This window comes from Vulpes vulpes, chromosome 1 (genome assembly GCF_048418805.1).
Source record: "Vulpes vulpes isolate BD-2025 chromosome 1, VulVul3, whole genome shotgun sequence".
NCBI lineage: Eukaryota > Metazoa > Chordata > Mammalia > Carnivora > Canidae > Vulpes > Vulpes vulpes.
This window is the reverse complement of record NC_132780.1, coordinates 13,850,360-13,873,691: the sequence shown is the minus strand read 5'-3', so window position 1 is coordinate 13,873,691 and position 23,332 is coordinate 13,850,360. Positions and strand designations below refer to the sequence as shown.

Here is a 23,332-nt window from a genome sequence, read left to right as displayed (position 1 = left end):
GGGTCAAGGTCACATTACCCTCTCAGTGATGCATGCAGGCAGACACAGCATGCACCCCCCACCTCTCTCTCAGGTTCTAAAAGAGTCCAAGGCCAAGATTTCACTCTGCTGGGCCTGGAATGGAAGATTCTGGGTGTCTTTCTAGGGAGGCAAGACCTTGCACTAACCCATTCTTTGCCATTTACCCCACCAGACTGAGGCAAGGAGCACACACTCATTTGTCCACTGTCACCTGCCCTGTCCAATAAAAGGCCTGGTACATACCAGCATGGGAGTGATGAACACTCTCGTGACCTTAAGCAGTGACCTCGACAGACAAATGGAAGCAGGATCCCAGAATTAGTTTATCACATCTAGCTGTAAGGTTTCCCACCTCTCAGTGGGAATGGTAAGCTGGTGAGCTGGTAACCTGAACCACTTGGGTCACATATCCCTTTGACAAGCTGATGAAAGCTACTGGTCTTCTCTGTGGACTAAACTGCATATATGGAGCTAGATATGCAGCTATGGGGCAAATGAGGCCCTGGAGTCAAAGGTCCTTAGGCTCAGGACCTCTGGACTGAGACAGTGAGCTCTGGGACCCCTTCAGGCACAAAAGACATAGGATGGGGCCTGGGGCCAGCGGGGGCGGCTGGACTGGAGCGATTCCACTCAGGTGGTAGGGTTGGGGCTGTCATGAGAGGAGGAGAAGATGTGGGGCAAAATAAATGGTAGTAGTTTGTGAAGGCTGGGATGAGGTGTGTGGGTGAGATGAAACCGGGAACTCAAAGCCCTTTTCTCTCCTCCTGAAATCCACAGCTCAGGTACTACCTCTTCCATGAAGCCCTCAACCCCAGTACACCCCTCACTGCATTTTCTGCACTTTTAGCTCAGCTGGAAGGGCTTCACTCTGGCAGGTAGCTCAAGTACATACTCTGGGAGGGCAGGAACAAGGTCTCTGCATAGGTCAAGCCCCGGCATGCCACCCCCTAAGTGGTATGGGCGTCGGCAGCTGTCGTTAGTCACTTCTGAATCACCACACATCACCTCGAGTGTGGTAGGAAGATAATTGGTGAATAATCACAGAAATCTCTCTTTGTGGGCATATTTTCAGCGATGTTCAATATTGTGAAACTCTGGAGCTAACAAAACAATTTGACAGTGACCTTGCTGTTTGTTGTGATGGGATCTGAAACCATTCCCAAGCCCTGAACACACACAGACACAACAGCTCTTAGGTATCAAGTGGAAGAGCTGGTCAAGTTGATGTTGCCATGGAAACCCAGCCAGGCTAGGAATACCTACTTTTGGGCTGAAGAATCGTTTCCTAATATCCCTTAACACTAAAGCTGATACTGCCTCATTGGTGTCCCTGGCTCAGTTGAACCCACCCTCTGGAGAGACTCGGCCCCAGTGGCCTTGGAAGGTGCTCAGTCAGCGACATCCTTCCCCCACCTCCCACCTCCCGCCCGCCCCCAAGTTCAATCGGAGCCCCAGCTGAGTAGCTCCAGCTGACTTGCTCAGGCACAGGAAACACACAATGGGAAGAGGAAGCAGAAATCTCCACCCTTTTCCAGACTGCAGGAGCAGCAAGAAGCTCCCTTCCTCAGCAGTGGAAGCCAGGGACGCCGCTGTTGGAAGGGCAGCGGATTCCCTATCAATAAGACCTCCCTCCCTGTGGCGCACCCCCCCCATCCCGTGCCCCTCCAAAAACAAAAAGGTGCCAGGTCAGCAGTTCCTGCAGAAACAATGGGATTCTGTTGGGTGCCAGGACTCTACGAGCCTCTAGATGGCGCCAAGTCAAGACAAATGCTGACAGGAATCCTCCAGGGCGTGAAGGACCAGCCCACACCTTTTCTTCCTAACTTCCGCCCAGAGACGAGATTAGGTGGAAAGAAAGCTAGCTCCCCATGGAGATTTCCTATGTGTTTCATATCTGGGCCAGCCTGGAGCCTGCTGGAGGAGTGATTGCTGGGAGAGCTCTATCTTTGGACAGCAGGAGCAGAGCGGAAGCTGGCACCTGTCCTCACCCAACTTGTGTGAAGAAACCCGGGACTCCTGTCTAGAGAAGGCAGATGGAAAAGAAGTCCAGGTAACTCTATGACAGTCCCAGAATTCTGTGCTTCTACTCCATCCCCGATGGGCTAGGATAAACTCAGGAACTGTGAGAGATTTCAATCTGCCAAGCCACGGGGATAAAGTATGGCAAAGGTGGACCCAGCTTGCAGAAACAAACATCACGTGAAATGTAGACCACAGAAAGGTGACTCCAGCTGCCCTGCTGTCCTGGCAGCAGCCAGGTTCTGACAGGGGCATCTACTACCACAGTTCAGGTGTGGGCTTCTTTCAGCACCTCCACTTCCTGAAGTCACTAAGAGCCTGTGACCCAAGACTTAAAAAACCCTGATTTGTGACTTCTTCTGAATTCCTGCCCATGCCATCAGCCTTGTAAGTAAAATGCTGGCTTAAAATTCCCTCTTCTGAGTCGGGTAGTGATGAGATGAGACTAAGGTCCTGTGGTCGAAGAAACACAGCTCCCTTTCCTCTTCTCCACCTCCTTGGTCACTGGCCAAGACACTCCATTCTACAGCTGCACAGCAATGGCTCCTTCTGGGGATTTTGGCCCACCAGGGTTGCACAGTACGAAGGCCGCCTTTGACTAAAAAAGGTAAAAAGTGCCACAAGGTGGGAAGCTGCAGCACTGCACCAAGTCTGGCAAATGCCCACTGGGAAGGCTCCCAATATGGTGGACAAATGCCCCCCCACCCCCCAAGAGAAGCAGGTCAGAGCAGAAACAGCTGTCGGGGCCAGGAGGATGGCACACAAAGGTCGCCAGTAAAAGCAGAGGTGCTAACTGGCTACAGCCCTGAGTGATCATCTGGTCAGGGCAATTAGAGCTGTCCCTTTCCCTCCAGAGGCTGGCTTCTTCCAAGGCAGAGGCAGGCTGGCCCTAGATCACATGCTGACTTCTGTGTACAAGGGATGGCTGAGCGGAGGGGAGAAGAAATGCCCACCCCCTTCTAACAGGCCTGTTATAGCTCTGCCTTTAGACGTCTCCTAATAATTCATAAATACGAGCAGGGCCACTGTTGTAGGAAACTAAGGGCCAGGGAAGGTTGTGCTGGCTGTGCTTATACTGTGAACAAGCAAAGGAGCAGGAATGTGACCTAAGTCTGATATAAAACCAGGCCCTTCACACATAAGAGTTCTGGGGGAACCTGCAACTCTCTTGAGAGAGCCCTCAGAAAAGCACCTCTGGTCTACAGAGGCCTGATCTGCAAGCCCCTACAGTGTCATCCTTAGTTCCCTGTCCCGATGTCCTTCCAACACCAACTTTAAGGGCCAGAGTATCTGTTCCCTGAGTGCAGGACCCATCCTCAATGGTGCTGCAACCCCTCTCCCTCCATTCCCCCACACAGTCAGCCTGGGGCGCACGAGTCAGGCTGGGTTGGCAGTACTCACTGTGTGCCTCCACCAGATCAATCTGCATGTTGTATGGGACCAGGGGGTCTGGCAGCTCTGAGAAAAAGCTCTTCATGGCACCAGCCACGGTATTCACTGTAAAATCTTTTTCTGCCAAGTCCAGGTTGTGATCTAAAAGGAAGTTGGGAGAGTCAGGGCAGTATAAACTGGACAGAAACAAAAGGAAAACTCAGTGCTTGGGGGTGTGTGTGTCAGAGAAACCTCAAAGACTCTGGGATGCTGCCCAGGGCTGGCCTGGAGCCTGGGCCGGCACTTGGGATTGTCACAGACTGAACATGAGGTGGCATCCCTGAGATGTGCAGACAGAGGCTGATACCCCATGCTTCCTTCCAAGATCATCTTTTGAATGGAGCAGCTGTACCCCCTCATTCTGTACCACCCTACCCAACTCCCCTTGTCTGGCTGGGATGTGGTGCTACCTTTTCCTTACACCCTCCCCTCCAGAAAAAACAAAGGACTCTTCTAAAAGGTTAGCTCACTTTTCACGGTGGGTTACAGAACAGAACGTTACCACCAACAATCTTAACTGGTGTCTCCCTAAGGTGCCAGGATGAGCAGATTCATCATCTTTCTCCCTCTGGCCCCTCCCAGCCTGTGACACCACTGACCTCTGTGTCTTCACTTTTCTTTGAATACTTTATTGTATATTCCTGATTTACAAAAAAATTATCTGTTAGACATGAGCTGTTTCTATTTTAGGGGGGTATAAACTTTTTTTTTTTTTTTTAAGATTTTATTTATTTATTCATGACAGACACAGAGATAGTGAGAGGCAGAGACACAGGCAGAGGGAGAAGCAGGCTCCATGCAGGGAGCCTGACGTGGGACTTGATCCTGGATCTTCAGGATCACAGCCTGGGCCGAAGGCGGCGCTAAACTGCTGGGCCACTGGGGCTGCGCAGGGGGGGTATAAACTGTTAACAGATTCTTGCATATACACACAAGTACATACCCAAGTGTGTGGCTACACCCTCATTTTGACCTCATGCTTCCTATCCTGCAAGATAAACAGGTGTTTCCCTTCCCTAGTGTATGCCCTCCCCCCACTGCTAGCTAACAGAGACTGAGCCTGGCGTCTGCAAAGTGCTATGGCTCCCAGAGAGCTTAGAGGTATGGTGCCCGTTCCTGGCTGCAGCTCTGTCCTGGAGGCCTACATAGGCTGCCTGGCTTCAGAGTCTGGCTTGGTCTCCTCAGGCCCAGCCACATGCTGAGTTGGACCCCAATGTGATCCTCGGCTTACTTTCCTCTCTGGCTGGTGACACCAGAGAACTTTTATTGGTTTGGCTTGTTTGATTCTGGAACTAGTGGGTGTGACTTATACTGTAGGTGTGCTAAGTTAAGACTTTAAGAGAGTTTGGCTCTTTGGCTCTAGGCCTCTGAGACCTCACTCAGGAGACAGGAGTCCCTGCCAAGAGCCAGTCTAACTCATGAGATTTCAGCTTTGGGAATCTGGGTCCCCATGCTCAGCTGATCATAAACGTTCCCTCATTGTCTCTCTTGTGCAAGGATTTTGTGAGCAGGGGGTCATGTATTCCTGGGGCCCTGGCAGAATAGGACTATGATAGCAACCCAATTTCCTATTATGTGCCGCAATTACCCCTGTAGGGCCCAGTGTAAGGAAGGTAAAGCCCTCAGAGGTGTCCAAGGTGCAGGCTGGGGTGACCTGAAGCAGCAGGGGTGGACGGTGATATGGGGGAGCAGCTGGCTGACATGGGTTTGGTAGGGATGAGGCTTCTGTTCGCTGATAGGGCCTGTGCCCCCTCCTTCACATGGCAGTGTGACCATGGAGGCAAGGCTGACTGGGGCCAAATGCTTTCTGTCTCTCTCTTACTAAGATTTTATTTATTTATTCATGAGAGACACAGAGAGAGAGGCAGAGACACAGCCAGAGGGAGAAGCAGACTCCATGCAGGGAGCCCTATGTGGGACCCGATCCTCGGACTCCAGGATCACGCCCTGGGCCAAAGGCAGGTGCCAAACCGCTGAGCCACCCAGGGATCCCATGCTTTCCCTTTCTTAGTCATCAGGTCAGCACCTCTTAGCTCTGGGGCTGTGTGTGGCAGCAGCAACCTAGGGCCCCACCGGCCAGAAGTGCAGCTCCATTAAGGGGCAGCCCAGCAATTTGGCTGGCCTGACCACCTCGACCAGCTCCAGCCTCTGACGCTCAGCCAGGCTATAACCTCACCTTGATCGAACTGTCTCTGCAGACTCTCCATCTCAGACTTATTCCCGCTGACCCGGTAGATGCCTTCAGTGCTCAATCCTGAGGAGAAACAAGCAGGTTTCTTAGAAGGGCATGCAGAGCAGGGTGAAGCACTCTTGACTTTTCTGTGTGCTTCAACCCACTCTCCCCCCGTTTTCTTTTCCACTTCAATATTTTAAAATCTTTTTTTTTTTGTAAAAATTAAAATAATGTATTAAGTACCGCAGTTAATTTTTGCCTACATTTTACTGTACACTTGAATTGTAGCTCCATGACCAATACAGGGTTTGAGCCCACGACCCCATGCCACTTGTTCTACAGACTGAGCCAGCCAGGAGCTCCTTGAATTTTATTTTATTTTTTTTAATGGAGATAATACTGTGTTTTAACCTGCCCTTTTCACTTACAAAGTATGTTCTGAGCTTATTCTAATCATTAAATATTCTTTACAACACGATTTTAGAGACATCAAAGTATATAATAACTTTAAAAAAATAGTCCTATTGTTAATCATTTAGGTTTCCCTGAGTTTTCTCTGTTAAAGTACCCCACAATTACGTTTCTTAGGTTTTCTGGATAGCTCGTAAGTTTAACAGATTCTTGGCAGTGTGTGTTTCTTACTCTGTGAATTTCCTTTTCATGTTCTTGTCATTCTTGTTCATTTCCCTATGAGTGGTCCCTCTCATTGTATACTAGAAAGAGGCCTCTGAATAGTAAGGATCTCACTATGTTAACATTATGTACGTTTACATTTTGCCCTTTTTTGTTATCTGCCTTCTAATTCTGGTTATTGAATTTTGTGAAGCACATAATTTAAAAATTTTAGGTTTTCTTTTTTTTTTTCTTTTTTTTTTTTTAATTTTAGGTTTTCAAGACTAGTTTTTTTGTTTGTTTGTTTTTAAAATTTTTATGTATTTATTTAAGAGAGAGCAGGGCAACGGGGTACCTGGGTGGCTCAGTTGGTTAAGCATCTGCCTTTGGCTGAGGTCATGATCTCAGGGTCCTGGGAAGGAGCCCTGTCTCGTTGGGCTCCCTACTCAGCAGGAAGTCTGCTTCTTTCCCTCCCTCTGCTCCTCCAGCTACCTGTGTTTTCTCTTGTCTGTCAAATAAATAAAATCTTAATAGAGAGTGAGCAAGCATGGTGTAGGGAGAAGGGAGAGAGGGAGAAACAGACTCTCTGCTGAGCAGGGAACCCGATGATGTGGGGGTTCTTTCCAGGACCCTGAAATCATGACCCGAGCTGAAGGCACACATTTAACTGACTGAGCCACCCAGGAGCCCCAGTCAGTTTCTTTATGATGTCACCCTTTGTTTTTATCTTTGAACAGATTTCCTATTCTTAGAACAGATACATTCCACTTCTTTTTTGTTCTTTTACAAATTTTTCCCCTTCTTAGCTCTGTGATCCTTCCGTAACTGATTTGGTATACAGTGGTAGGTAAGTAAAAAAATAACACTTATTAAAATTTAAGTAATACAAAATAATACAGTATCAGGTGAGATACTGGCCATCCCCCTTCACCCTCAGCACAGTCTATGGCTGTGCCCCTAAGATCCCAGTTCTAAAGGATGATGAAGTTCACACTGAAGCCCAGCATGGGATCTCAGGGCCAAACCAACCCTGGCTAGCCGAAGGGCCACCGAGGTTGTATCCTGGAGTCCAGTGTCTCATTGTCCGTTATCACTGTGATTAGTGCCTCTGGAGAGGCACCCATAAGGTATGGCATGATCAAAGCAGTCTATTTCTGGGGCCCCAGAATAGTGGCAGGTGAACCTTTAAAGAACATCAAAGCCAAAGTCATCAATTCTTCTGCTTAAAAGCTGTTAACTGCACATGGGCCTTTTGCCCCCAAGACAAGGGTTTAACAGGACAGCCCCGAGGACACCTTATGGGGTAATGCCTAGCTACAAAGGAGCTGCCCTCACCTCATGTGGAAGAAGGGAGAAGTGCGTATACTTGCCAAACCTGAGGCCTCGGATGCACCCTGCTTCTGTTTTGGAGTTAACATTTCCTGAGTGTGTCTATGCTGTGCACTGAGCTAGGTGCTTTCCCACAGCCACCTACCACTCATTCACTCATCGAATGATGATGCCACTGAATCCTCAGCCTTGTTTGTGAGGAGCTCCAGGGTAGAGAGGACACAGATGAGAAAAAGCAAGGATCTGAAAGGTGCAACCCTTACCCCAAACTGCACAGACGTTAAATTCTTTATTTTTTAAATTTTTAAAAATTTATTTATTCATGACAGATACACACAGAGAGAGAGGCAGACCCATAGGCAGAGGGAGAAGCAGGCTCCATGCAGGAAGCCTGATGTGGGACTCGTTCCAGGGTCTCCAGGATCACATCCCAGGCTGAAGGTGGCACTAAACCGCTGGGCCACCGGGGCTGTCCACAGACGTTAAATTCTAAGTCTAGGGCCTTGGCCGCTCGTGCCTCAGTGTTGTTCTGGAAGATGTCTGACATCTACCCTACAGGGTGGGGTCAGGACCACAGGCTGCCCCCAGAAGTAATGCCACACTTGAGTGAAGCCCCCTGGCACTCAGCATTTTGGGTTGCTTCTGAGATGACACTGCTGCTGGTTGCTGCCAACCCCCAAAAGTAGGAGGTCAGGAACGGACCTACTAATTTTATAATGGTCTCTTTTCTCAGTGACTTTTCCAAATTGGGCTCAGACATATTTAAACTTTCCACCTATTTCACATCCCAGGTAACACATATCACACACACGAAATCATCCCCATTTTGGCAAGCCGTGGGTATGTGTTAGCAGGCGCAAAGCTTCACCCCCTGGCCTGGAAATAAACATAGCCTTCCCTTTATCTGAGTATTGGTCCCCTCCAGCACAGAGATAACAAAGGCACAAATGGCAGGAGTTTAAGAAGTCCTTAGAATGTAGCTGCAATGTCTGAGTCCCAGTGTGGAGAGGCCGAGTGACCGACAGGCAGAAGATCCTGACAGCCTCAGGTCATTCACCAGCCTTTTGCAACTCTGACCTGCAGCTTGGAGAGGAGGAGTCCTCTGCACCTTCTCTTCGTGGCCACCTGTCCCAGCCGTACCAGAGAGCAGAATACAAGCTGCAAATCAGCTCTCTGGAAATTATCTGAGGCGTGGGCCTACTGAAACTTCACTAGATGGATGATCACAAGAGTCAAAGCATTTAAAAGCACAAGGCCAGTTCCACAGCATTAATTAATCATCAACTTAGTATTTCCTGTAATCGGGACACATGTTTATTTTACGAAATCCCATTTTAAATTAGCAATTCTGCTGCTGCCCTATACAACGCCATGGCATAATTTGGGAAAGGTATCATTTGCTAGGCCAGTACCAATTTTCACAGCTACTAATCAGACATCAATTAAAAAAAAACAAAAGCCTTACATTACAGCAGACTGCAAACACCATGAAGACTGTTGCTGAAGCAGGGCAGCTCTCAACAGAGCTGAGAACTAGGGTGCCTGACAGAGTAAGACTGGCCTCCAAGGGCTATGCATCCTGGGACCCACACAGAAGCACCCCAGGAGTGACTCTGGCTCACACCTGCCAGCCTAACATAAAGGCCTTGCCAGTAGCGCCACTGCCCTGTGACTACAGATCTATTCCATGCCCACAAGTTCACTGAAGAAACTTCAACCAAACTCTGAGGCATCTCTACACACCAAAGACCCACTACCAAAGCAGAGCCTTGGCTCTAAGCCTTTTTCCCTTTCCTTTTTTCAAAAAGCCCTATCTGTAAAAGCCCTTCAAATATCTTCTATGTTAATCTTTTGGAATAGAACAAGAAAAAGTTTTGCACGGCCAAGGTCACTCTCTTCAAATACCCGAACAACTACCATGTATAACAGTCTTGTTCCAATGGCTCTAGAGAACAGAGCTGTGACAAAGAACAGAATCTGTAGGAAAGGCAGCATTCTCTCAATATGTGACCTATCAGTAGCCTCAGCTGTCACTCCTTGGCATGGGGGCAGAGCTTCAGAACTCCCTCTTCGCCAGATTCCCATTTGTTAAGGGTTGCTGTTTTAAAATATTACTACCTGGTCTAGGAAGATGGCTAACAACAATTATAAATCATGGAATGCTTACCACGTGAGAGGCACATAATGACAAGTGCTTACTATGCGTTTTTACATTAGGTCTCACAACAGCCTCTTTAGAGAGGTTATTATTAACCCCACTTTTCGGATAGGAATGTAGAGATAAAGAGGCAAAGAAAGAGGCACAAGGTCAGAGAGCTGCGCAGTTATGACTTGAACTCCATCTGACTTTAGAGTCTGTGTTCTTTTACTATGTTCTAGATCAGCTCTCAAGCCCGAGCATGTGTTGGACTCACCAAGGCTTGCTACTGTAATACAGGTGCTAGGGTTCTACCTGCAGAGAATTCTGATACTGTCAGTTTGGAGTGAGGCCCAAGGATGTGCATTTCCAGCATATTCCCAGATGCCCCCAATGCCACTGGCCAGAGAACCAACCATACTTTTTAATAACTGCTATTCTAGAAGATGGACCAGACTTCTCCACACTTGATCTTAGCCAAAAGGCTGAGAAGCGATGGACCAGACTTCTCAGATCTCTGATTCTGTGTTTAATACAGTTGGAATGGTGGGAGGGGGAAGATACATACTAGGAGAAACAGATACCAAATATGTCAGGAATAAAGCATTTTCAAGGCCTCATTCTTCCCTTCACTACATGTTACCGAGCCCCTACATGGCAGACAAGTGCCTTTCCAGAGCCTTTCAGGTGTTGTCTTCCTCAAACCTCTTTTGATGACCTCAGAAGGCTAGATGGCCCACTGCCACTGGCCCTGAGCCATTCCCCATGGGCCAAAAACTGGCACATGTGAGTCCTGACTTCCCTGTGAGAGCTGCTGCTGCCTACCACCCCGGCTCCTCCCTAGCACTTGGCACACTAGGGGCCCTGGGAGCTTGGAAACCAAGGAGAATCACCTCCTGCTGGGGCATGTGTCTGATTTTCTAAAATGTCCAAACACGTTTTTATTCCTGGATCCCAAACACCAATTCTCAGCACCAGTGTTTGTGGCCAGGAGCCTTTCCGCAGTCAGCGTGGGTCAGTCAGGCTTGGCCTCTGCTCATTCACACCAGGACTTGTTCCTCCTCAGTTTCCTTTCTAGCAACACATCGATACCTCTTCCAAGACAAACTGACTTGTTTAGTTTTTATATTCTATATTTAGATATAAAAACTCAGCACTTTAGTCCTTTAAAAAAAAACTCACCATAATTGGTGCTGGTGCTCTAAAATGGCCCACACCAGATAGGCCTTAACTATGAAACAACTTTTGTTGACTTTTCTGGGGGCTGAAATCTAATAGAGCATTCTTCTCTTTTATTCATCTAAGAAGTCTCAGGTGGGCTACATTTCAAGGCCAGAGGAGTGCCGAGAACTCAGGGAGAGAAGAAACTCCCTCCACCATAAAACTGAAACTGTCTTGAAGAGAGTTGACCTCTGGGGAGGAGTGAAAGGCCAGCAGCAGTACATGCAGGCTCTCCTTCTGAGCCCTGTAGTACAGCACTCCCACCTCAACGTAGGATGAAAGGGCTCGGGGGCAGTAGGGTGCTGAGGCCAGAAGCAGAAGCTACTTACTTGTTAGCTCTAAGACCCTGGGCAGCTGGGTTTCCCTCTCATGACAGAACAGTTCCCGCTCCACAGTCTAGTGGTGCATCTTTCAGGAAACCAGAGCACAGGGCTAAGGGAGTTGCTCTCACCTGCATGATCTTTTTTTTTTTTTTTTTTTAAAGATTTTATTTATTTATTCATGAGAGACATAGAGAGAAAGAGGCAGACAGAGACACAGGCAGAGAGAGAAGCAGGCTCCATGCAGGTAGCCTGATGTGGGACTCGATCCCGGGACTCCAGGATCACACCTTGGGCCAAAGGCAGGTGTTAAACCACCGAGCCATCCAAGGATTCCTCCCCCTCTTTTTAAAGATTTTATTTATTTATTTATTCATGAGAGACACAGAGAATGAGAGAATTAGAGAGTGAGAGAGAGAGAGAGAGAGAGAGAGAGAGAGAGAGAAAGGCAGAGACAGAGGCAGAGGGAGAAGCAGGCTCCACGCAGGGAGCCTGATGCGGGACTCGATCCTGGGACTTCAGGATCACGCCCTGGGCTGAAGGCAGGCGCTGAACCACTGAGCCACCCAGGGAACCCCTTACCCACATGATCTGAGTGGAAAGCAAGCCGGCAAGTGGAAGAGCACCTGAGTTTTGCTGTCCGGGTGACACAGGTTCAAATCCCGCCCCTGACTGCGGTGCACCTGATCACAGAATGGATGAACACCTACTTTCTTAGGCTGCTGCGAAGGATAGCTGAGAAATCTACCCAAAATAAAGCCCACAGTCTAATGCTTGCCATCCGCCCCCACCCTCTCCATACTCTCAACAAGCCTCAACAGCAAGCAGTGCCTGCCTGAAGGCGTGGCTTGTTTTGAGGGCTCAGCCAAAACAAGCCAGTTGACAGAAAAATAGTTTAAAACATGCACGGGCTTTGACACTAAAGTGACCTTGATTCCGATGCTGACTCGTCTCACAGCTGGCTGGGTGACTGAGGACAAATCACTCTACCTCTCGGAGTCTTGGGTTCCTCATCAAAAACAGGGTTGTGTATTAAAGACTCCTGTCGAGATGCTGCAAAGACTGAAGCTGCACATAGAAAAGCCAGCCAGGTGGCATGCTGAAAGAATAGTGACAATGATAAAATAACGATGGTAGGTAACTTTTGTTGAGGGCTGACTCTGTGCCAGGCACTCTTCTTAGCTTTTCATTAGAACTGTCACAGTGATTCCACCAAGTAATTATTTGAGGTAAATACTGTTTTTATTCCCCCTTTACAGAGAGCGAATGGAGGCTCAGCAAGGCTAAGCCATTTGCCCAAGGCCACAGAGCTGGGGAAGTAGTGGGGGCAGGACCTGAAGCGGCTCACTCAGGCTCCGTCCCAGATGACTGCACAAGGAGTCCTACCACCTTGGCTGTTAACTCTGTCCCTTCTTGTCTGTGGTGTGTAGCATACATCCTGCAAATGCCAGATCCAGTACGGGCTCTGAGAACGTTCCCCTTGTGCAGTCCTATGCATTCATCTCTTCATTCACACCCCGTTCGGCGGTCTCCTCTGTCAACTGGGGGGGGGGGGGGGGGGGGGGCGCGAGGAGGAAGAGCTTCAAGAAAAAATGCTGCCCCTTGCCAGAGAAAAAGCAGCCAATGGCAAGTATCCTTGCTTTATTCCTATGATGTGGTTCTACTGTTGACGACCTGAAAGAGCCCCCACCAAATCTCCCTGTTGCCTTCCTGTTTTGGATGTGCCTGGAATGATTTTCTGGTTCTTCTATTACCCGAACACTAGGGTCACTTTGGCCCCGCCAGTGCCCCTTTGTTAGCTGTCTTCCCTTGGTAATTCCCTCGTCAATCAAGATCTGTTTCTGGCAATGCCAGACCTCCTTTCTCCCCATGACAGAATGCCACTAACACTCTATTATGACTGCTTGACCGGGTGTTAGCCCCACAAGTAGGCACTGTAGCTTTATAAATTTCCAACGCTATTGTATATACACAGAGTCATGTCATGAATCTTGAGGCTGAGGAGGAAGGGAGGGAAGAGATCTGGAGGGAAGAGATGAAAATATCACACCAGGTCTGGGACATCATATGGCTCTAGCATCTGGCTGATCCTTTATAAGCTACCCATGTATTTAGTGCCATTAACTGTGAAAGAGGGCTTCTGGACTCTGCTCTCAGCCAAACAAGGGGCTCTGTATTTTTCCCGATTTTCAAGAAAATGCATACCCTAATAGATGTTTTTAGGAAACCACAGTGAAGTGAACTTTAGGTCAGGTAGAACTGATGCTGTTCCGGGCAGGCCGGGATGGTAGGGAGAGGAGAGTGTGACCCATGATCGAGGTGAGCAGACTGTACCCAGCAGAGCGGCATTCACTGTTCCAAGCCAGGAGCAGCTGGGAGACCCTTCTGCCAAGAATCCGAGCATCCTTGGGGCTCCGGGCATGACTTTGTCAGCACTGACACAAGCCCAGTGGCACAGGGGTGATAGCAGTGTGACTCTGAGGCGAGCTGGTGGTGCCATAGTGAGGGGTCTCAGTGGTTAAACAAAGAGCTACCAACAAAGAAACAGCCCCAGATAGCACACAGATACAATGTGTTACCACCAGCCCAGTGTGTATAATGCCAACTTCCTTTCCAACATACTCTCAAGTAGAAAGGCCCTTGAGGTCAAGGCAGATTCCTCCCAAGCATTAATGAGGGCAGAGGTTAACTTCTCTCAGGTTCTTGATTCCTAATGAACCATAAAAGGAACAAAGATGTCACCAATCACAGTGGAGCATCCTTCCTTTCCTGGCTTCCTTCTCCTCACTAAGAAGGGCATTTTTCATAGGTTAGAGGCCTATAATCCTCAGATAGGAAATGGAGTTGTGATCCCCATAGGCTGATAATCCTTCTGCTTCAAATCTAGAATACCAATGCTACCACACGTGGCCTGGGGTGGCCTGCGTCACCGCCCGAGCCTGCTCCCCTGCACCTCCATCACACTGGCTTGGAAGCGGGGGCACTTTCTTGCCTCAGGGCCTTCCTACAGGTTGTTCCTTCTACTTTTATCTCCATTTTTCTAGCTGGCTAAACCTCACTCCCTCAGTGAGGGCTTCCCTGACCCCTGGATCTAAGTTAAGTGTGTTATGGTTAACAGTTTCTATTTATGTAGTGCTTCTACCACGGGCCAGGCTCAGGGCCAGGCATCTGACGTGCACCATCTCAGCAAGGCCTCACAAGCACCTGTGAGTTGTGCACTACCACTATTATAATTCCCATTTTACAGTGGGAGAGACTGAGCCACACGGCTGACGAATGGCTAATGAAAGGCAGGGCTGTACTTGAACCCAGGTGGCCTGGCCCCAAATCCCCACACTCCTTTGGCTCTGCGTGTTCTCACATAGCACCAGCATACTGCAAAGTTCCCAGACAGCTGTGAAGTTATCTGCTGCATGCTGGCCCCCTAGTAGGCTGCGGGAGTGGGCAAGATTTTCCGGTGACCCATCTAGGTACCTGGATTTGCTACAGTAGCTCATACCTGAAGGAGTCTTTCAGCAACTACCCTGGAAAGAAGGGGAAGAGAAATAAATGCCTAAAAGGAAAAGTGCAGTTTCTCTTGTTGAAGAGAGGGAAGAAATGGACTGGAGTTGTGTGTTCTCAACTAGCCTCATGCCTCCAGGCATCCTGGCAGGCCTTCCCAGGCCCTGGAATGTAGGGGACTGAAAGCCTTAGGGGTGACCGGCAAAGAGTAAGGGTTTCAAAAACAAGCTTGCCCAACTCCTACCTGCCTTTATGCACTGGATGAGGGTCCGTGCTCCCTGCCTTCACTGATCCCTGCAGAGGTCTTGGGGACTTAGTAATAAGTCATTATCTCACTGGGGTCATTCATTTGCTGTTCTGTGTGAGGCTTCGATCTGGGTTCTTCACTTTAGCAGGGCATGGCCATAGTTCAGCTTTGACTGGGATCCCCTGCAAAGCGGGCTGCACCCCTGCCAGAAGCTGGACAGAAAAACACGCGCACACACATGTGCATGAAGGAGAGAGTGTGAGTGAGGGCCAAAGGAGTTCCCCTCAGAACTGTTCATTGGCACAGGTGAGCGGGCTCCAGGGAGGTACAGAGTGGAGACAGAGGTCCTAGGGCTGCTCTAAGGGACAGGCTTGTAGGAGCAAGTGTAGCCCCTTCTCTCTCAGCTCGCCAAGGGCAGAGCAGCCTGGCTACTAACTGAGTAGGCCTGTCGGAACTGTCTCGGGGATTTGGGCTTCCACCCAAACTATTTCTGTCTTGGATGGAAGGGCAGGATTACTCTGTGAAACAAGCTTTACTCCTTTTGGCTGCTGGGCGCTCCAGGCAGCTTGCCAGGGCATGCTGTTCTGATCAGGGCACTGGGTCCTGAGGAAATCCGCTAGCAACGCCGAGTCACAAGCTACACAAATTCTGCTTATCTGCAACAGGCCAAAGTAGAGCCGACTGCCTGCTTTTGTGGCAAGGGGGGCATTTTTAGGATGCAAGCAGCTGGTGTCTTTTTTTTTTTTTTTTTTAAAGATTATTTATTTATTTATTCATGAGAGACACAAAGAGAGAGGCAGAGACACAGGCAGAGGGAAAAGCAGGCTCCATGCAGGGAGCCTGATGTGGGACTTGATCCCAGGACTCCAGGACCACACCCTGGGCTGAAGGCGGTGCTAAACCGCTGAGCCACCTGGGCTGCCCTGTGTCTGACTTATAAGTGAGCAGAAAATAGGAGGGTGGTGAGAAATGGGCACATGGGAAGCAGTCAAAAAAGAAGTGGAGAAACCTTTGTTTTACAACTATTTAGATTATGAGAAAGCAACTCGCTAACAAACCTAGAATTATAGAGGGAGGGAGAGATTAAGTAACACAAAACCCCCATAAAAATCACAGCAGATTAGACTGCACACCTATTTCAGCACTTTATCATCAATTCAAAGCAGTATAAATATGGCAATTACTCACATAAAGCCTGTTGGTGTATTCCAGCCATAACTGCACCTATTAAATTGTTACAGTGATAGATGGGAGTATCTATACTGAAATTAGCTGCCTTCTCTGAAAGACAGAATCACAGAGATCTGGGCTGATGGCAGGGAAATAGCTGACTGGATTTAACAGCTCTGGTCCCACCAAGTCTCCACGACAGCTCTAGAAAATGGCTATGATGAATGTGGATGGAACTATGGAGGTTTTTGGAGGGTAGTTGCTTCCCAAGTGTTTAAGAACTTGGTTAAAATTCCAAATCTGTTCAGATGCTACAAAGTTCACAGCTTCAGCAGCCTGAAGCACAGAAGAAAGAGGCAGAATGTGGGTCCTTTCTATTCCAAAGGGCTGTGAGTGGCCTCTGTGCAGAAGATTCCGAGATTTGTTTTCTTTCTTATAAAGAGCAATCAGCGGTACTTTGACAATTATACTATATAAAGTATATAAGGTTATCTGGGAAGAAAAAGCCTGAGCAAAGGGTTCTCCCCACACTGACAAGAAGCACGCTGGCCCAGGGCTGTGCTCTTCTGGTTGTTCCTTCCCAGTCTCAGAGGACAGCTGCCTCCTCAGCGCTTGGTGCCCTCAGAAGGGCAAAGGAAGCCCATTGGCAATTTCTGAAATTTAGGAACCCTGTAGGAAAGGCAGGAGCAGTGTGGGATAATAGGAAATATAGGAGTTGGTCCCCAGTTCCTGGCCCAGAACTCCTAAAACCCTTGGAATTTCCTTAAAGATAAGAACGTCTTTTGTGGGATCCTTGGGTGGCACAGCGGTTTGGCGCCTGCCTTTGGCCCAGGGCGCGATCCTGGAGACCCAGGATTGAATCCCACGTCGGGCTCCCGGTGCATGGAGCCTGCTTCTCCCTCTGCCTATGTCTCTGCCTCTCTCTCTCTCTCTGTGACTATCGTAAAATAAAAAATAAATTAAGAAAATTATTAAAAAAAAAAAAAAAAAAAGAATGTCTTTTGTTACTCATAAGTCCTTTCCAGCCTTACCTGAATTTATGATAATGAGGTGACTTTGCTGGGTGCGGGTGGTATATAGCTTCAGGGTAGGAGCTGGTTCCACAAAGATCAAATTTTGATTAAAGAGATAGAACTTTCAGCCCTCCCCCCCAAGAGAGGGGCTAGAGATGGAGCCCAATCACCAACAGTAAATGATTTAATCAACCATGCCTAACTAATGGAACCTCCATAACACCCCTAACAAGAGGATTTGGAAAGCTTCTGGGTTGGGGAACACATCAAGGTGCTGGGGCGGTGGCTCGCTCAGAGAGGGCACATGCCCCATCCCCTGTACCTTGCCTTAGCATCTCTTCCATTTGTTCTTGAGTTGTATCCCTTATAACCAACTGTAAAAGTATAGCTTTGTCCAGAGTTCTGTAAGCCATTCCATCAAATTACTGAATCTGGGGAGAGATTAAGGGACTCTGGCCAAGTCAGAGAGAAGTGTGGGTAACTTGAGGATCTAATACTTGGAACTGGTGTCTGAAGTGAGGACAATCTTGTGAGACTAAGTCCTTAAACCTGCAGAGTCTGACAGTAACTAACTCTGGGTAGGTAGTCAGTGTCAGAACTGAATTGTAGAACATCTACTTGGTGTCAGAGAGCTGGAGAAGTGGTGTTGGAAAAGAGAGGAAAACAACACCTCTCATGCAGTTAGAGAGGAAGAAGGATATTTGATGTGGCAGAGTCCAATATTAGCTGGCCTGACTCCATTGCTCCAGGAGTTGCTAGGGTACTATCTTCTTTGGGCTTCAAATTATCCCAGTACAGGGAGGCAATATGGCCAAGAAGGTAATGGCTCTGGGTGAGAATTCCAGCATCCCTTCATCTTTCTGAATCTCATTTCCCTGATTAGAAAATTGGATATCACATCCATCTCAGAGGACCGCTAAGAGAATTAAATAAGACTCATCGAAGCACTTAGCACTGGACCTGGCAATGTAAGCTCCAAATTGGCACTCTGTACATATTATCTCCCTAAATACCCACCAACCACCCTGCAAGGGAGTGGTTTCTATCTTCATTTTACAGTCAAGGAAACTGAGCCTTAGAAGTTGAGGAGGCTTGCTCAGGGTCACACCTGCCACACTACCTACAGATAGTCCCTTTCTGTCAAAATCTCTGCGCTGCATAAAGAGCATTTCCCAATTAGATTAAGTAACCTGGGAGTTCACCAATAGCGGTAGGAAATCAGCTCAAGTAATAGTTTGGCCTTTTGTCCTGCTGTCTCTCATCAGAAGCAACACTGTAAATTTGCTCTCAGTTATAAAGCTGAAAATTCTATGCATATTACTTATTCCAAACACTTAGCAGCCATTTTCCATGTGTCAATTTTTTTTTTTTTAAGATTTATTTATTTATTCATGAGAGACACAGAGAGAGCAGAGACACAGGCAGAAGGAGAAGCAGGCTCCATGCAGGGAGTCCAACGCGGGACTTGATCCCGGGTCTCCAGAATCACACCCTGGGCTGAAGGTGGTGCTAAACCGCTGAGCCACCCAGGTTGCCCCTGTTGTGGTTTTTTGCACGGCAGTTCCAGGAAAGATGTGGTTGGTGTGTTCGGAAGAACTGGGAACCATGTATCAAAGTGCTCTCTAATACTGGGAGACTTTCTCATGGTCACTATGAAGACACAACAGAGAGATGCATGCTAGGCCATCTCTCTGCAGGGAGGAATAAAACCCCTGACGGTTGTCTACTTCAACCTACAACATGGAGGTGAGACACTGGAAATAAAGCCAGGAGTTAACCTTACCACATAAAAACACTGTTATTAGCTGCCATTACTGCTGTTGTGTCATGAACATACTGTATATGTATGTGATCAGTGAATGACTCTCCATTCGGAAAGGATCCAGTGGGAGGGGACAGGCAGACAGTAGAGCTGGAGGTGGACTACACCTACTTTGGGTACCAGGGTGCATGGAATCACTGGGAAGTTATGAAGTCTCCTGCCCTGGATCCCTGTGAAGAGAAAACTATTTGGTCTAGGCTCAATCAGTTTATGTCTGCTATCCTTTAAGTCCCAGAACTCTACCTCCCCAGACTTCACAAAGCTCTCTTTTGTCAGCTCTGCTTTAGGGCCAAATCTTTTTACTTTTATTGGACCATAAACTCCTTGAGGACAAGGGTGTGCCGTCATCCTTGCTTACTCTGGGTCATATGGTAGGTATTCCACAAACACTTGGCTGCATAGCTGTCTTTAACCTCTTGGGAGGAGACTCTCCTCACTTTGCTAACCCAATGAAGAAGGCTATAGGTTCTGGTCTATCCACAGTGTGCATGCGTGTGCACACACACAATCTCTGCACTGATTTTCAGGGGTTCACAGACCTCCAGGAGCCTACCCACAGATCCCAGGTTAAGCATCTTTAAGTAAAAAACACACCTGCCCACACAGTCCTTTAAGTTAGAGAATCCAGGGATCTGAAGATCTGCTTTTCACCAAGTTATCTGCTCTAATAGCACTAAGTCCTTCAACAACAAATATTTCAGCAAACTCCAAAGATAGCCCTTTGTGATAGGAGCTTCCTACAGCCTTCAAAGGTGAAACAAAACTTGTAAGCACTATAAGAGCCTGGGCAAGGAAAAAGAAAAGCAAAAGTTGGGATCCCTGGGTGGCTCAGCGGTTTAGTGCCACCTTCAGCCCAGGGCGTGATCCTGGAGTCCCAGGATGGAGTCCCACATCTGGCTCCCTGCATGGAGCCTGCTTCTCCCTCTGCCTGTCTCTCTTTGTCTCTCTCTCATGAATAAATAAATAAAATCTTAAAAAAAAAAAAAAAAGAAAGAAAACCAAAGGTGTACACCGACTCTAGCCAGTAAGAGATCTTCAAGTTATCAATCCTCCAGCATTCATGTTGCATCTAGTGACTTAATTTCCTTAACTGCCCTAATCTAGCCAACTTAGTGCACAGGAGGAAGACACTTACTCCTTTGGTAAATACCCGAGTGCCTACTACATGTCAGGTGCTATGCTACGTGATGGCAAAGAAGAGACAGTTCCTGCCCTTAAGGTTCCATACAGGGTAGCAGTGTTGCAGGACACAGAAGCGAAGCGGCAGAGAACCTACTGGTTCTACTGGTAGTAACACTTCACCTTGCCTTGAACAGGTGAGAGAATGGGTATTCAGGGAAGGATTCCTGAAGATGGAGAGGACAGAAAGAGAAACAAGGATGGAGGTAATCTCAGAAGCTGGATCCAACCCAGGAATAGACGTAAGAGAGATCTAACAATGGCATGAGTTCAGAGACCAAGGGGCTAGGATAGAAAATCCACTGCTAAAAAAAAAAAAAAAAAAAAAAAAAAAAAAAAAAAAAGAAAATCCACTGCTTCTCTCAGGTAGAGGACACCCACAGAAACAATTCATCCAGCACTTATTTAGGATGGGATGGTCAAACTCTCTGTCTTTAGATCCTTGAAGGAAGAGTGTTCTTTAACGGTCTGCATGTTGCCGCTCATGTAAATACTCAGTCACTGGGAGGGATTCCAACGCCATCCCAGCCCCTGCTTGCTAGACTGGGAGAACAATGGAGGAGCAGCACCAGGGCACTTGAGACTCAGAAATATTATCAAGCAGTGAGGAAGCTTTGTCAGGCAGGTCTCTTCTTCTTCTTCTTCTTCTTTTTTTTAGGTCTCTTCTTTAAGGACTCCCCTTCTTCTTTTTTTTTTCCTTTTTTTAAAAAAATATTTTTATTTATTTATTCATAGACACAGAGAGAGAGAGGCAGAGACACAGGCAGAGGGAGAAGCAGGCTCCATGTAGGGAGCCTGATGTGGGACTCGATCCCGGGTCCCCAGGATCACACCCCAGGCTGCAGGCGGCGCCAAACCACTGCGCCCCCAGGGCTGCCCAAGGACCCACCTTCAACTTAATACTGGCCACTATGGACTGAAAATGTTAAGTACAAACCTGAAGTGGAGCATCTATTCATCCATCTATCCTCTGTGTATTGCTTTTTTTTTTTTTTTAAAGATTTTATTTATTTATTTGACAGAGAGAGAGCGCGAGAGGGCAGCCTGGGTGGCTCAGCGGTTTAGTGCCACCTTTGGCCCAGGGCATGATCCTGGAGACCCAGGATGTAGTCCCACATTGGGCTCCCTGCATGGAGCCTGCTGCTTCTCCCTCTGCCTGTGTCTCTGCCTCTCTATGTCTCTCTGTCACTCATGAATAAATAAAATCTTAAAAGAGAGAGAGAGAGAGAGAGAGAGAAAGAGAACAAGTGGGGGGAACAACAGAGGCAGAGGGAGAAGTAGACTCCCCACTGAGCAGGGAGCCTAATGCGTGGCTTGATCCCAGGACCTGGGGACTAGGACATGAACCAAAGGCAGATGCTTCAGACTGAGCCAACCCAGGTGCCCCTCTCCATGTACTGTTATAATATTATAACAACTTTATTGAGGTACATTTCACATACCATATAATGTGCCCCTGTTGGAAGGTTTTTAAGTAAATGTACAGAATTGTGTAACCAACATCACAATCAATTTTAGAACATTTTCATCAACCCCAAAAATAAATTCCACAATCTTTAGCAGTCACTACAAATTTCTCTGTCCTCAAAGCCCATGGTAACCACGAGTCTACTCTCTTGTGTTTACAGATCTGCCTGTTTGGAACATTATCATAGAGCAGAGTCCTCAGATATGTGTCCCTGTGACTGGTTTCTTTGATTTAGCGTATTGTTTTTAAGAGTTACCCTTGTTGTAGTGTGCATGAATACTCTGTTCCTTTTTATGGACGAATAATATTCCACTGTATGAAGAGCCTGTGTTTTATCTATTCGTCAACTAGACATCTGAGTGGTTAGCATTCTTTGCCTATAATGAGTAATGCTGCCTTCTTTGTATTATTTCAAACCCTAATTCTAAAATGATTTTCAAACATTTCCCCAAACCCAGGAAAGATGTGTCTGAGTCTCCATGACCAGCACCTGAACTCAGGACATTACGTCTCCTACTAATCCCGGCAGCCGGATTCGTTTGCTTTCTTGCCCTGTTCCGACTCTCAGTCCCCTTTCTTCCTTTTCTGTCCACTTAAATACCTTACCTCGGAAGTTTCCCATGTTCCCTGGACTTTCAGCAGTACCCCCTCCACCCCTTACACTAAGAATACAGGGAACTCGGTTTCTACTCCGATACTACAACCTTGCTCAAGGTTCCTATTCTATACATCTTTTTACTACTTATTGCAAACAATTCCGTGTTTCCACTGAATGGAAATTTTGAGGAAAGAGGTCTTTTTTTTTTTAAACATTTTATTTATTTATTCATAGAGACACAGAAAGAGAGAGATGCAGAGACACAGGCAGAGGGAGAAGCAGGCTCCATGCAGGGAGCCCGATGTGGGACTCGATCCCAGGTCCCCGGGATCATGCCCTGGACTAAAGATGGCGCTAAACCCGCTGAGCCACCAGGGCTGCCCGAGGAAAGAGGTCTTTTGAATGTTTTTATACCAGTCAGTCATTCATAGCCATGTATTATAGCCCTGTGTCCTTAGTTGTTGGATACAATGATGAAGACCCAGTCCCTTCCCTCAAGGAACTTAGGATCTATTGAGGAAGGAAAACAATTGGAGTTCAGTGTGATTGAGTAGTCACAGAGGACTGCACAGAGCCCTATAGAACGTGGGTGGGCTGGGGGGTCCTGGCTCAGCGGGGAGGTCACAGAAGGACTCCAGGAAGGGACTCCTGAAATGGAATGGCAAGTGAAGACACTGCACATGAGGGGTATCACAAAAGCTTAAGGAATGCAGATAGTTCTAATGTGAACAGCTGAATTTTATCTTTGCAGATGAAAGAAATGGCCAGAGGTGAGGCTAGATAATGGGGGGTGGGGGGTGGGGGAAGACTGGATCCTGATGGCAACAGCATTAAAACTTTGTTGAGGAGGTAATGGAGAGCCACTGAAGAATTTTAAACAGGGGAAGATAACACAATCTCATTTATTATTGACAACCATTTGTAGCAGCGTGGGGATAAAGGACCAAGAAGGACATAAGCGGAGAAGCTTCAAGTCCAGTTACTGAGAGACCACACCCATCAGCCAGCCAGAAGACAGACTAAATGCAGAGGTGGGACCAGAATCTAGCCCCTGAGGACCGACTAATCAGT

At 47.7% G+C, this 23,332-nt stretch overlaps 1 protein-coding gene across 2 annotated transcripts in view; it reads right to left on the bottom strand.

Annotated features, from left to right (window-relative positions):
* The window catches only part of ARHGAP35 (Rho GTPase activating protein 35), a 132,124-nt gene that overhangs the window by 10,051 nt on the left and 98,741 nt on the right, over positions 1-23,332 (bottom strand). For both annotated transcript variants that reach the window (XM_026013918.2, XM_072755486.1), the window contains exons 4-5: positions 5,648-5,725; positions 3,442-3,573 (exon numbers count right to left, since the gene is read on the bottom strand). In XM_026013918.2, coding sequence (XP_025869703.1) covers positions 3,442-3,573; positions 5,648-5,725 — 210 coding nt within the window. The remainder of the gene's footprint in view (positions 1-3,441; positions 3,574-5,647; positions 5,726-23,332) is intronic.